Source organism: Ursus americanus, chromosome 19 (assembly GCF_024610735.1).
Source record: "Ursus americanus isolate L20-20 chromosome 19, mUrsAme1.1.p, whole genome shotgun sequence".
Taxonomy (NCBI): Eukaryota; Metazoa; Chordata; class Mammalia; order Carnivora; family Ursidae; genus Ursus; species Ursus americanus.
In genome coordinates, this window is record NC_142145.1 from 29355969 (window position 1) to 29371113 (window position 15145).

Here is a 15145-nt window from a genome sequence, read left to right on the forward strand (position 1 = left end):
TGATTTATACCTACAAGACCTTCATTCAGGTAGACAAACAATAGGGAAATGGCCAGATTAATGCAAATTGCCATGAATTTGTATTTAATCATCTCAAGCAAATCCTTCTGGCTTGAGTTCTATATTCAAACTCTGGTACTTATGGAAATTTTAAAAAACTGAAGTATTTTTGTTTTCTATATTACATGATGTGCCAAGAGCTATCAAAAGTCACGTTGTTTTCTAGCACAGTGCTGAAAGGGAGAATGAGGTCTGTAACCAGAATTGCAATTCAGTTTTTGGAAGTAAAAACTAATGCCGAAGAACTAAAACTAAAGAACACACATTTGGAATAAATGTGAAATAAAACATATTTTAAATTTAAAATAATTATTTTCTTGTAGTAGTTAGACTGGGTTAAGCATTAGTAAGTCATTTTAGGGGATAATTAAAATTCCCTTCTATAGGAAATTATCTGTTGCCTTAGACTCATTTTGTAACCCCGTGAGTCTAAAAGAGGTGATTAAAAAGGGTAAGTCCAAATTGTAACTTCTACACTCCTTTTTTGATCATTTATGACAAGTAAAGCTGTTGGGTCTATCTTGGTTTAAGCAGAGGAAACCAACAGGACAGGGGTCTTACCGCGTCACAGAAACTCTTGGAAGTGCTTTACAAAGAGAAATCTTCACAAAGCCATGGTTGTATTTCGTTCACTTAATCATCATAAAACCCTTGTGAGGTAAATACTCTTATTAACCTCATTGCACAGATGAAAAAGCAGAGTCCCTGGGAGTCCTAGAATTCAAACCCAGGCAGGGTGGCTCTGCAGCAGTGTTCTAGTCTCCCTCTCCTCCTACTCCTCATTTTCTGACATTTTCCAGACTTCAAATCCTCTGCTTTATGTTCTGAATGGCTCTATTCAAACCTTTCTAAGTTAATTGTATTGAATCTCTTCTAAACAAATCAGATGTAATCTGTGTATATGACTAATCTTTTGTCAGAGTAGGTTAATGTTGATTTTTTTCCCTAATATAAAAAGAATAGTTTCCATATTTGGATCATTCTTCAATTAATGCTAAATTCTAACACTGGAGTAGACAGTTTGCTATTTGTGGAAGCAACATCGTCTTTAGAGTTAAAGTTAAAATTTGTCACCTGGTCAAGTTTTCCTTCAGCGGCTTAGAAAAGTGGTATTTTTAAGGGAGAGAAGAAAAAGACTTGGAAACTTCTGAAGTGCCTACCAACTGTGATCACCTCTCCTCAACCCTGAAGACTAGGTGCCATCTTGTTCTTCTCCATGTGGGACAGAAATCTCATGAAGTACGTGGCTTCAAGCTTGCACAGTCTCACTGCAAATATCTCCTAGATGGGACTTTTTACCATAAGGTTTTCTGCATGTGTTGATTAAAAATGTCTTGTTTTCATTTTCTTTCATTCTATTATTTTATCCTCTCAGCCAAACTCCACACACTATTTCTCGTCTCATTTACAACCTTCACATATCAAATTTTAAACATTTATTGTATCAAGAGCACAGTGGCAATTTTTCTTCTTTTGCCTTTCTCTCTCACATCAATCCTATTACCTCTGTTAAATACTGAACTCTCAGACTACCTTGGAGACCCATATATGAACAATCTTCCATTTATACTTTCTGCCTGATTCCAAGGTTTTGTTAACATGAGGCAACCTTGTACAGCCATTAAGTCCTCTGTCAGAGGTAGAGAGCTCTTGAGGCCTTGGACCCCATCCTACATTTGCTTCTCCTATAACCTTGGCCAATCACTTGCCTCTTGAAAGGTTTTTATTTATCCCATTATCTCCCTAAATAGTCACAATTAACATTTCCTGGGTTCTTTGATCTGGTAAGATTGGGAAGGCTTTTATTTTTCCCCAATGCATTTTTATCTTTATTTGTAAATTTATGTAACTCCCGGAAATATTCCATCCATGTCTTATTTGTTCTTTTTTATTCAATCTAGATTTGAGCAAATTGGATTCAACTCTGAAATATGTAGAGCAGGAAGCTTTGTGGTTAGTTGATAACTAAATCAGTTTTGCAGATGGATTTGATGTACTCCAGAGCACATCTCCCACTTATCCTTTTTTCCTTCTTCTGCTTACCTCTGAAACCATGCAAGACAGGCTGCTTGCCACCATATTTCTGGTATGTCAAACTCTTACTATTTCCCTTTTCAGCTTCTCTAATACACCTCTGAGGTCCAAATAGCATGAAACATAATTTTAGACTCACTCTGATAACAGTACTCTCTACATAGGTACTGCACAGGAAAGCAAGTGTGTTTTCAAAGACTGCAAACTAAATTGGTGACTAAAATATTCAGTAGTAAAACATTGAAATCAGGGTTCGTTACTTTGGTTTCCAAGAAGATGGATAAAAATGATAGAGGTATAACTAATATTTTTCAGTGGCAAACCATTTTAGAACCAAACATAGTATAAGTCACTTTTCTATATAATGACACATTATTACACTTAATGGTATTAGAGAAGCATCGATTTCTCATATTCCAGATAAGGAAATAGATGGTCAACAAAGTGAAGAAACTTACCCAGCAAATTCATGTTTATGGGACTCTTAAATCATATTCTCTTTGTAATTTCATCTTGATGATAATCTGTAATCTGACCTTGATATGGAATAAGACCATCACATGTAATAGAACCTATATTTCAGGATTATACTGATGTTCTAAGTATGATAGCTCCTAAAAGATGTGTATCACAGAGTGACCAGGACTGAGGAAAAATGTTGAGAAGGTTAGAAAAATGTATGGTATCTCTAATTTTTCATGTCAGTCTTCTAAAATTTCTGAGAACAGTTCTTATTTATGAGTTCCAGGACAGGGGACATTTGTACTTTTCTTGGTTGTTTCAAATACTTAAATTCAACTTTCCTAATATTATCCAGTATGAGTAGAAATTTGGGTTCCACTTTTGTTATGACAAAAGCTGGTTGGGAAATGGAAGTTTATATGCATCCTGAAAATTTCATCGGTTAAATGATAATGCCTGATACTGTGATTTTAAAAGTTCGTCTATTAGTTATCCAACATACGATGTGTCTACTATGCCAGATGTTATTGTGTGAAGGCTATAGAAGGATGAACACACTAGACAGGTTCCCTGCCCTCATGGATCTTATAATCCCCCCAGAGTACCGCAGACAATAGCAATAACACTGTCTGTCATGCACTACGATAGGTTAGCGCAGGACATCATGGCACTTAACCAGTCTGGAAGCATCCATAAATGCTGAAATCTGAAAGACTTGCAAGCAGGTCTTTTTCCACAAAAAGGTGAGGGGTGTGGAGGTGTGTGCTCTAGGGATGATGTAGGGGATTCTGTTGGTGCTTTTTCTATCTGAGGAGTGCCTCATTCATTCACCACTGCCCCCACTGTGTTGTCCTGTGAAGCAGTTCAGAATCACTTCAGTATCTGCTTTCTCTCCCTCTACCCTCCTCAAATTCACACCAAGGTATTCCCCAGCTAGAGAGTCTACTCTCTTTAATAGCATCAGCATGGCTTTTCACAGGGAAAAAAACCATAGCTGTTGAAGTGGGGTAAAGAGGGGTTATTTTCCCAGCTATTCCTTTAGTGACCATGATAACTGCTCCCTGACCCACTCTTACTTTTTCTGTAGGTTTGTGACTCAGTGACATGCCCAAGATTTCATTAGGAAGCCTTCTGATGATCTTGTTTCTGTTTTTACCTTTAATATTCTAGAAATTTTGAGGTACTGTTGCCATCATTTTGTTTCCAATGATACTATTGATATTTTAAAAATCTAGCATGACAATTGCATTTTTGAGGGGCAAAGGACGGAGAAATTGTCAATGATTTTGAACAGCAAATTTCCAAATTTTAAATATCACTGCAGTAGAGATGGTTTCTGAGAATGCTTCAAATTTTTATATAGACCAGGTGCCAAGTGCATTTTTAAAATAATAAAGTCTATATGTTATACAAGCATATATTAATATCTATGGCTTTTTATTCAACTTAAATTCACAAGACCTGTCATCTTCCCCACCAAATCCATTTTGAGGCATCTCACAAACAACGCAATGAAAGTAACCCATGTTAAGTTTCAAAACTCACTTCTCATTATCTTTTTTCATTATATCATTTTCCTTGGCTTATAGTTAAATGCGTAATTTTGAAATTATTGCATTTTAAATAGCTAGATGAAAATGATTCTGAAATCATCAAACTAGAATTACAAAGTTATTTTGTTTTTAGGAACACATTGAGGAACTCAGTTAATTTAAAAATGGAATGAAGCACAATTATGTTCATATAACCAAATTATTTGGAAAGTACAGTTACTGTAGGAAGTTGAAATAATTTGGGACAAATAATTTTTTTTATGTATTCAAAGTTTTTATATATTGGCATACAAAGTGTCAAACTTCTTTCTTTTGAAAGAAGGATATTGGCTGACATGAACAAAAATTCTGATTTTGCTTATGTAGACAGGTTTTAAAAGTATAAGTTTTTAAAACTTTTTCCTCCAGATTTTAAGATTGATCAAGGAAAACGTGTCTTATAAGTCTCTTACATACTCCTGTAGTTCTAGAAGCTTGCTTATCTCCTTTCTAGAGCATATGCATTCTATATAGAACAAGCATAATTTATCTGAAATGGCATTTGGCCATTTAAATAGCAATTTAATTGAAGTTTTCATATATCCAAAATCTGGTTGATAGAAACATTAGAAATAGTTTAAGCCTTGATGTTGACTCCCAGAATCTACTTGATGATACAACTCTAACTCCAATAGGGGTGCCCTGGATGGCTTAGTCAGTTAAGAATCTGCCTTCGGCTCAGGTAATGATCCCAGGGTCCTAGGATCAAGCCCTGCATCCAGCTCTCCGCTCAGCGGGGTGTCTGCTTCTCCTTCTCACTCTCCGTCTCTCTCTCAAATAAATAAATAAAATCTTATTTAAAAAAAAATAATCTAACTCAAATAATATATTTGAGTTAGAGAAATAATTGCTAATTTTTGAGGTTTGTGAGGAAAATATACAAAACAGAATAATTATCAGTAAGGGCTGGGTTTGTTAACATAGATGCATAAAAGAAGAAAAAAATAATTGACCATGAAGAGTATGCACTCAGGTCACTGAAGATGAAAATTGGCTTTCCAACAATATAAAAGAGATTAGAAGACTAGTTTTTCTGACCCGGCATGAGAAAATGATGATATCATTAATTTTCTGGACCTAGATTTTCTCATCTGCAGAGTAAGAGTTGTAGTCAATAATCACTAAAATCTCTATCAGCTAGAAAAAGTTCAAGTGTGGGGAACAGCGTAATTGAAGACACAATTGAGAGAGGAGACAGCTAATATCAAGCCATTGAAGGAAGTGACCCCATTACAGCAGAGAGTGCATATTTAGGATTAAATGGAGATAAAGGTGGATATGCAGCATGATATCAGATTATATAAGGTCTTAAAATCAGGCAGATGAGTATAGATTTGATGTGAAAGCAGATGGGTAACCATTGGACCTTTGGAGGCGGATGAACTACATAAGGAATCTGCAGTACTTAAAGAAGATTAGTTGGACAGAGAAATGAATGAATGATGGATTGATTGGAAAAGAGAGCCTAGGAGTTAGAGCAGCCACACAGGAGGCTGTAACTAAACTGGAAGGTGAGGTATAGCTCGTACTTGACGAGGGTCGGGAGCCCTGCAATCTCTGCCCAGTTGTTGAAGGAAAATCAGAGCTGGACAGTTCAAGTGGTAAAAAGTAGGTTGTAGTCAGGAATACTGCAAAAGGGGAACAGAATCAAGCTTGTTTCCTGAATACAGCATGAACAAGTGGGAATTTAAAGCTGAGGAGCAGAGTGGGGAATCAGTGGATGGGAAATTGCTAAGAAAAATCCTTAGGGTATAAGGGGGAATTCTGGCTAAATCAACAAAGCAGGATTCTTACTGAAGCCAGTCCAGGGTGATCAGACATCACCTGGAGGATGGTAGAGGTTGAGGACCATAATTAGATATTGAGGATGATGAGATACGGATGATGGAAAATTCTAGCTAAATGAACTTAGGAGTTTTGCTAAAACTTGACAATGCAGAGAGACAGAAGCTTAAAAGTTGAGACCTAGTTGATAGGTTCAGGAGAGCTTAAGCAGAATTTGATCAAAGAAAGAAATTTTGTCACTGTAATACTGATATTAAGGAGGACAAACACATCTTCTCTGGGCATCTTTTCCTCATTTATATAGGGAGAATATGCCACCTTCTCAATACAACTCTAAAATTTTCGGGTTATCTATCTAGTGACAAATTACCGTATTACAAAACAAGATGATTTACTTTTTACCTTGGAAGGAACCAAAGAGTAACTTATTTTTCCCATTCAGCTATAGAAATACAAATTACCTTGTGTGATAAGCTTTTTAGAGAATGTGACATAAATGACATTTTTCTTAGATACTATATATTTCATGTGTATATAACGTACCATTTTTCTTTAGAATAGTCTCCTATCATATGCTCTAAGTCAATTAGAAAATGGAATTTTGGCATGTGGGTTTTCTTATTCACTGAACTTTTGTTGGGATCATCACTTCAGTATCGCATTGAGAATGACTAAAATGCAGTAGACAGAATCCTTCATGGCACAGTTATGCTACCGTCTTCCAAGATGCATTTCTGTAGGTTTTATCAGCAGGAAAGCAGCTCCCAGTGTGAGTGACCTCCAACATAAACAGGAAACCAGCTGTGATGAGAAATATCTTTTAGTGGATTTATACCACCAGAGGCAGTCATGAAACTCTAAGTCTTTGAGGAAATACAAATCAGATGGGGAAAGGCAGACTCCTGATGCATCCAAAGACGAGAAAATTCATCCTCTCTTAGAATAAGACAAATGATTGAAAGTAGAAAATGAAATAAGGAGCATTCAATTACTTTATAACTGATACAGAATTCAGTGGAATATGCGTTTACATAAAAAGTTAAACTAGACCTGCCCTTACCTGTATAGGGTTGAATAACTAAACATCTTATCCATTTAGTTTAGAGATTTGATTCATTTTCCTTTTGTCTTCATCCTCTAGCCTCTCCTTAAATGTACATCATCCAGAGAACAGTAACGTCTCTTAAAAACATTTAGCTTAAAGTAAGTAGTTAACCAAATGATAATGTAATTATCTATTGGGCTCTGATCCAGGCATGGTCCCTTAGTGCTTTGGAAAATACATGCTGAATAGTCTCAGGTAGCTTAGTCTAGTGTTGGGAATGAGAGCAAAGCACATGAATTACAACACATAGAGTTAAAAATGCAAAAACCTGGAAACTGAAGTACTGAGCGTGTTTGGCAAGAGGGAACAAAATGAGAAAATAGCTGTCAAAAACTGTTTTCATAAAATTTCCTTTACAATTGAAAAATACACTCTCAATGGGACAGAGCTCCAGACTTTTTAAAGAAAAAGTGATGAAAACAATCCCTGCCCTCCCCCACCAAACTGATCCAGATAAGTCTGCTTTACACCGTAACCCCTGCCCTTCTGGTCAGTCCAAAAGACATGTCTCCTGATTGTGGCTTTCCACTCTCCCCGCTTCAGTTGTTATTTCCCATAAGCTAGATTTCCAGTTACTTGTGGACAGTTCCTTTCAGGTGCCTAGGGTCAATTCTGATTGAACAAGCACAAATCTGGGTGAGACAAAATGGGCCTTAAATACCTGACTTTCTCAATCCACTTCTGTCTTACACTTCTGCAGTTTCCCAGGCTCCAGAACTACCAAAACTGGTGCTAGATTTAATTTAATTCCTGTCTTTGGAGAGGAAGTGTGACATGATAGGTCTCTGATTTCCTAATTGGCAACTCCAGGACTTTGGCCATATCATTTAATATCTCTCTGCTTTGCTCCCCCCCCCCTATTATTGTGGGAGCTAATAATGAGTCAGGGCATGTGCAAAAGCCCAACCTATTGCTTCGTATTATTAATAGAACCATCAATAGCATGCTTCCATTTCTTCTTTCTCATGCTCAAACTGGTGGGCATCAAGTCTTTTTATTCCTTGAAATGACAGAAATATTTGTCTTCTCTCCATTTTTCTGTTTTGTGACCTCTCATTCAAGTATTTTCCCTTTTTTTTCCCCTATGGAAATTCACTTCAGGGTTACTGTAAAAGCCTTCATCCCCCCCGCCCCCCGCCTTTAACCTCTCTCCCCCCTTATTCCTGTTGCCAGATCAATCCTACTGAAATAGGGCTGCAGGTTACTTTCCTCCTTAAAAAAAAAAAAAAAAAAAATTCTCTTGAGTTCTGTTTTCCTATCACATCAAATCTGAAACGTGGTTGTCAGGGCTTTCCAGAATGTGACTTCATTCAACAATAGGAACATGCCAGCCCTTTACATATGCCATACTCCTGTCTTTTTCAGTAATAACATTTCCCATATGAAGTACATATTTCAGTCCCCTACCACATATCCGTCATTTTCTCCCCAATCCCACACTTCCCACCCTTTGTCTAATCTTGTGTCCCTCACTGGGGTCAGGAAGCTTCAGAAGTGACTTAGTGTCAGAGCAGAATTGCCACTGCCCCTTTTGCTGAAAGACCTGCCCAGGGACTGTCTCTTTGGAGTTCTTCTCACATACACTCTTGGATGTTCTTTTGTGATTCTACCATGCCAACGGGGCTGGCTTCATGGGCTAGGAATTTGTGCAATCACCCAGGGCTCCATGCTGAGAAGGGTCCTGTACTTGCTTGAATGCTCTGCTGCTGCTGTCTTGAAATGCTCAATTTTTGAACAGGGGTCCCCACATTTTCATTTTGCGCTGAGTCCATGAATTACGTAGCGTGCAGTGCAACCTCAGCATTCATTTTGAGTTGTATTGAGGTAAGAGCCTCACATGTAGGAGTGATCTTTATTATAGCCAGATTTTAGGCACTATGAATCCACCAGTGTTAAATGACACATCTAGGCATTAAATCTGGGACTTCCACTTTTTTCCAGCATGAAAATCAAAATATTTTTAACTATCATTCACAATCTTAACATGTAGTATTTTTTACAAAGCAGCTTTTCTGTTACCCTGCTTGAGTGTTGCAGCAGTATCAGTGAGTAAATCTACAAAATGTTTGGTGAGATTTAAGTTGAAAAAACACAATTTGAGACTTAGTCTTAGAAAACCTGCTACTGCAGATCCTGTTGACATTGAGGGCACTGTGCCCTATTTGAAACCTCATAAGAGAAAATGCATTCACCTCTAAGTGCTCAGGGAGAGACTCATGTCACCTGACACATCAGTATGTTTTTTTATTGACCACAAGAGTGATGGAATTGATCATGTTCCCAGTGTAGCTTTGATTTTCTACAAGTTGAGTCAAATTTGTAGATCAAACCACTTTATCTTCGTTTCAATGTTCTAATTTCTATTTGTTCTTTTCCACATTTACTCATATTTTTGTTTCATTATATGTATTAAGCCATCTCAAATCTGACATGTCTGTCACATAAGTGCTCAATAAATATTTGATGAATGAGTTAGGCAGTATTCCATGATTTAATGCACTCCTGAAAATACAGAAATGTCAAATATTGAAAGACAATGATAGACAAATGGATAATGGACATGGTTATGTTCTCTGAAAATTACAAAATAGTATAAATTCATTAATTATATTTGGCCTTTTAGATACCATCTTTGACCATTCATTACTAGCATTTCTAACAGTTCTTTGTTCATTTCCATTTTAATTGAACACTCTCAACGACCTTAAGGCTTCAGTTTGAGGCTGAAGAACCACCACCACTATTGATTTCAATCTTGGTACTTTGCATCAATTACAGCAAATTTATGATACCTACACTTTTGTCACTTTGATAATATTTTCATTCTTGTTTTTATTCCTTCTTTAAAAACATGCAAACAAAAGCAACAACAGCCATTTTGCTCCTCTGACAGCCTCCCTTCAAAAACTGAATTGTGGACTGGTATGCAGGCCCCTGATGTTTAAGTGCCATGCAAATACTGAATTTGGGTCATGAAAGGTTATTTAAGGGTAACAATACATAATCTTTGAAAGTAAGATTGCATGAAAGTTGAGGACCCCTTTGCAGTTGACAAATTTAAGAAAAAATAACACATTTTGTCTACCACGTCCTCTTTGCTCTCCTCCTGCAGACTGCTCTTGGCATTTTCTAAATCCCCATGGATCATGTAGCACTTCATTGCTCTTCATTTGTTTCCTCCTGGCCTACTTACGTTTGGCCAACCAGGAAAGAGCTAGACTTTTTTGGTAGTTAATGTATCTGACCACTTGGCATGAGTGACTTATTTTCTCATTTACTTTTTGTGTACTAGGAACCTAAGTTTGGTATGGAGAGGTGGCTATCATGAGTATGGCAACCACAGACAATGGTATATGTGTGTGTTGTGCTGGAAAGCATTTGGGGATTGGCCTGACCATAGCGCTAGTGCATGTTGTAAACAGTGTGGCACTCCTATATTGTAGTAGCACTCGTTAAATAAAACGGGGAGCTGGTCCAGTCCCTATACTTCTGAAAGCCTGCTTAAAATACTCTGATAATCCAGAAACTGGAATATGAGATTAATCAGAATACTTTGTGTTCAGAATTAAGAGTATTCTCACCCTATTTTAATGCAAGGAAACCTATCAAAGGGAACTGATGAAGCTACACTGTTGTACTTGGAATAGCTTAGAAAATCTTAGAGAAAGGGGCACCTGAATGGCTTCGTCGGTTAAACGTCTGACTCCTGATTGCGGCTCAGGTCATGATCTCAGGGCCTCGAGATTGAGCCCTGCCTCAGGCTCTGTGCTGGGCATCAAGCCTGCTTGGAGTTCTCTCCCTTCCCCTCACCCCATGGCCCCAAAGACCCTCCCTCCCTCTCTTTAAAAAAAATAATAATAATATTAGAAATGGACGTTTGTAACATTTTACACAGTAGGCCTCTTTCATTGATATTTTTCTACTTATGGATAGCAAATGGAATCTAGTCACGTTCCTGAATAATTAACCAACAAGTTTCATTTATAGCAAGAAGCAAATGAAGAAGATATTAACATTCAGGATACGCAGAACATAAGCACAGAGATCTTTAATTCATGGGTGAATAAAGACGGAAGCAACATGTTGAACATAACATTTTTCTTATAAAGTGATTTCAGTATCATATATTATTAAGTTGATAATAGCTGCAGAGATTCTGCTCAACTTTATGTGTCACACCAGTTTCCAGTACATCTTTAAGAAAAACCCATAGATGGTATGAAAAGAGTTAGTATAGGTAAGGTCAGCTAAGAGGAAGTATCCTCCCCTTTCATTGGGATAGCTTAATAGATCTGTTTTATTGGTGGAAAAGAGTTTCCTATTTGGAGGGAAAAAAAAAAACCCAAAACCTTAATTTTCTGATTAAGGATATTTGAGAAATATGTCTACATTTATATTTAATGCAGCTCAAAGAGGATTTTATGCCTGTACTCCCAGTGAAAGTTTCTATCCTGCAGGATTTGTACCAGAGATGATAATAGGCTTAATTTGTATTGTATTTTAAAAATTGATCAAAGCATTTTTACATCTCTTCTTTCATTTGATCCTTTCTACAGCCCTGTAAGACGAGTTAAATGTGTGTCCTAATCCCTTTTGACAAAGGATATTGAGGTGCTGAAGGGTTAGGTGATTTGTTAGAGGACGTATTCTGAGTAACAGACCTAGAAGTCATGTACTATGCTTCCCAGGTTCTGCGCTCTGATCGTAAAGACCACTTTTGAGCACAAACACCGTTATATACCCCTGCATCTAGGTGCAAAGCAAAATCAAACAAGGAACTCTTTAAAATACTAATGCTAGAACCTCATCCCTGGAGACTTCAATTCAGAGCAAATGGGAGGACTGGTGGATCTATTAATATCACGTATATGTGACTTGGAGTCTAGTTAACCAGCACAATATTCACTCATTCATTCATCCGATATTCTCTGTGAATTTTACTTTCCTGTACTTTGCCTGCCTGCCTAATAGGTGTTGGACTTCTTCATATTTATTGGTCTTTTCTGTATGATGTAGTTATTGTTAATGTACTCAAATGTATTGTGTTTTTTTTTTTTTTTATGTCTCACATAGAACCTTCTCCAGTTAGAATTTTTTTTTCAATCCCCACATCAAAGAATAAAAAACATTTCATTTTTTAAAATCCTGTCTAGGAGAGAATTTGTAAATGTATAAGAAACATAGGAGACGCTCAGTATGACTCGCATGTAACTACAGATGAAAGAAACAAGGTTCTATTTTTTACCCTAAAATTTATAAAAGGTAGAAAAATTTGGTAAGTGGCATGGGTGAGAATGAGGAGAAACAGGTACGTTTTTATAATGTTGGGGTTATTGGTACGGTATCTTTGGTGAGACTGGCACTATTTCCCAAAAGTAAAAATCTGTGTTCTCCCTCATCTAGCAGTGCTACTTCTCACAGTTACATCTGTGCAACGTGGATGTTTGGGAATCTGTATTGCAATATAGTTGATAATAGGAAAAGGAAGACCTCTAAATATCTGTTCACAGGCAACTAGTTACATAAATTATGGTACATGTATTAAAGGAATTATGATGCATTCATGGCAACTAATACTTATTTGTGCTTATATGGAATGGTCTCCAAGGTATATTAGGGATGTTAAATCTTAAGGTGAAAAGTAAACATTGTATACATTATGTGCCCATTTGAGTATAAGAAGTATGTAAAGGTGGAATGTAGATGTCTTTGCTTGTGTGTACATAGACGATTTCTGTAAGGGTAAATTATTAACTGTCCTGCATTTGGAAAAGAAAACTAGGGTTGGAGATAGAAAAATTAATTTTATATACTTCTGTACCTCTTGAATATTTTGCAACGTGTATATTATTTTTCAATGGGCAATTAAAAATAAAGAATTTTAACTCTTAAGGTAGTAATTAGCAAATACAGTGAACTATAAATTGTAAAATAAATTTTTTCCAGGTTACTTTGCACTTTTACGGTGCACTTTTATTATATACACTGATGTAAAAAATCCATTTATATTTTCCTAAATATCACATATTTCTACAGTGGTTTTACCATTTCTATTTGAAAAACGTTTAATTTTAAGTCGGGGAAACCTCATTTAGCAATTTCAGTCCATACTGCTCTAGTCAGTCCACATCAGCTATGGGATTCTGACTGAGGCAAAGGGTTTTCAGAATTAGAGAATGCCAGAACTGGGAGGGATGTCAGAAATTTTATAAGCCAACTTTGTCTTAGAGATGAAGAAACTGAGGCCCAGTAGAATTTCTTTCTCCCATGTTAGCACATGACACTTACATGGTGAAATTTAGGATTGAGGTAAAGTAAACTTTAGTACTAAGTAAGTTGAGATAGTGCAAATCAGAGAAGATAAATTATTTAAACCAACTTGACATTAGCTGTTCATCCTTGGACAAGTCTTTCTCTCTCTCTCTCTCTCTCCTTTTCTCCCCCTTTCTGGGCTCAAGTTCGTAAAACTTTAAAATGATTGGTTGAACCCAGTGATACTGTTTGCACCCATTCCGTGTTGACTGAAAATGTTTTCAAAGATTCACCCACTAACTCCATACCCTGTTAACTTTATTACTCTCTACACTTGTAAGACCCTCAGTTTTCCACAATTTCTGGATCTACGTAAACACTTCCACCCCTCAAAAATCAAGCTATGTTAAATCAAATTGACATTTTTTCAACAATTACTCTGAAGACCGCATTTTAGTAATTCTTATAAATAGCTTGCTGGGTGAAGAATTCACATCTCAAGATCTTCAAATACAGCTTAAGCTCGTGTGAAGCTTGCTTTCTTCGATGATTTATTTCCAAGTCACAATACGTTCTTGCGTTCTTTTATCATTTCACATGGCTTGTTCCACAGCTCCAGAGTCTAAGTTTTATATTTCCCCTGGCTTGTATCTAACCAGCCCTTGTGATTTTAACAATGGATTCAGCAAAGTAACAGTGAAGGAAAACAGATACTTCAGACTAAAAGGAATGGTTCAGATAGCTGCTCAGACCAAATACTGAATTTTGAGTTGCCAGGAAATTGTAGTTCAGGTGGGCTGCAACATGCAAAGCTGAGACAGCAGTGTCTCCAAGACTGGGACATCGGTACCTTTGGAAGGTGATCCTGTCCTCCTCCTCCAAGAGAGAAGAGGATGTAAGAGTGAGCAGAACGTGGAAAGTGCCGCATGACTCAGCTGTCAAGCTCCCCCTTCTTACACCACTCTGGGAGACAAATCTAAGAAAACCCAAGCACATAACTGGGTCTGGGATTATCTATGCTAATAACTTCCTTTGTTCACAGGGATAATCAAGGTTAAACTTGTGTTTCTTTTCATCTTTTTGAGGAGAAAATTAGTTCCTCTAGGTTTTAGAGTATACAAATTTAGATTCCCTTTCCTAAAACTAGACCATTAAGTAGAAAGCTATTAAAAGGATATATATAATCCCTAAGAATTCATTAGTTAACCTGCTATTTAACATATCTCCCCCAAGATCTCTTGAATCAAATTTTCTATGCTTAAAGATCAACACTCGGAACACTTTAAAGCATTCAGATTTCATAATGGTACAGTTATATCTCCTACTGCTTTTCTATATGCAACGCCCAGAAATAAACTTTTACAAAGTTTCTACCCAAACTACTTCATCTCATAATTTATCTACTTTTGACATTTTATTTACATGTTGGCTTCACTGTTTTAAACTACGTAACAATGTCACTCTTTTCCTGCAGGCAGAGTTCACAGCCATGCGGGAGCAGTACATGCGAGGTGGGGAGGGATTCATCATCTGCTACTCTGTCACCGACCGCCAATCATTCCAGGAAGCTGCCAAGTTTAAAGAGCTCATTTTTCAAGTCCGCCACACCTATGAAATTCCCCTGGTGCTGGTGGGCAACAAAATTGACCTAGAACAGTTCCGCCAGGTGAGTGCCACATTTTTTTATTTGTTTGTTCTTAACTCCAAGGGTACAGAGTACTTGGTAAAGTATGGCTGCTTTCCAAGGTTCATACTGAGAATTATGAGAAGGAAATGATGCGTGTGATTTTCCTGAGAAATCTTTGAAATCCTATGGTAGATTGTATCAGCTGCCACAATATACCCCATTCCACGT

General features: G+C 37.0%; 1 protein-coding gene across 2 annotated transcripts in view; it reads left to right on the forward strand.

Moving 5' to 3' along the window:
- The window catches only part of RIT2 (Ras like without CAAX 2), a 423565-nt gene that overhangs the window by 235687 nt on the left and 172733 nt on the right, over nt 1–15145 (forward strand). For both annotated transcript variants that reach the window (XM_087869855.1, XM_087869854.1), the window contains one exon: nt 14765–14956. In XM_087869855.1, coding sequence (XP_087725981.1) covers nt 14765–14956 — 192 coding nt within the window. The remainder of the gene's footprint in view (nt 1–14764; nt 14957–15145) is intronic.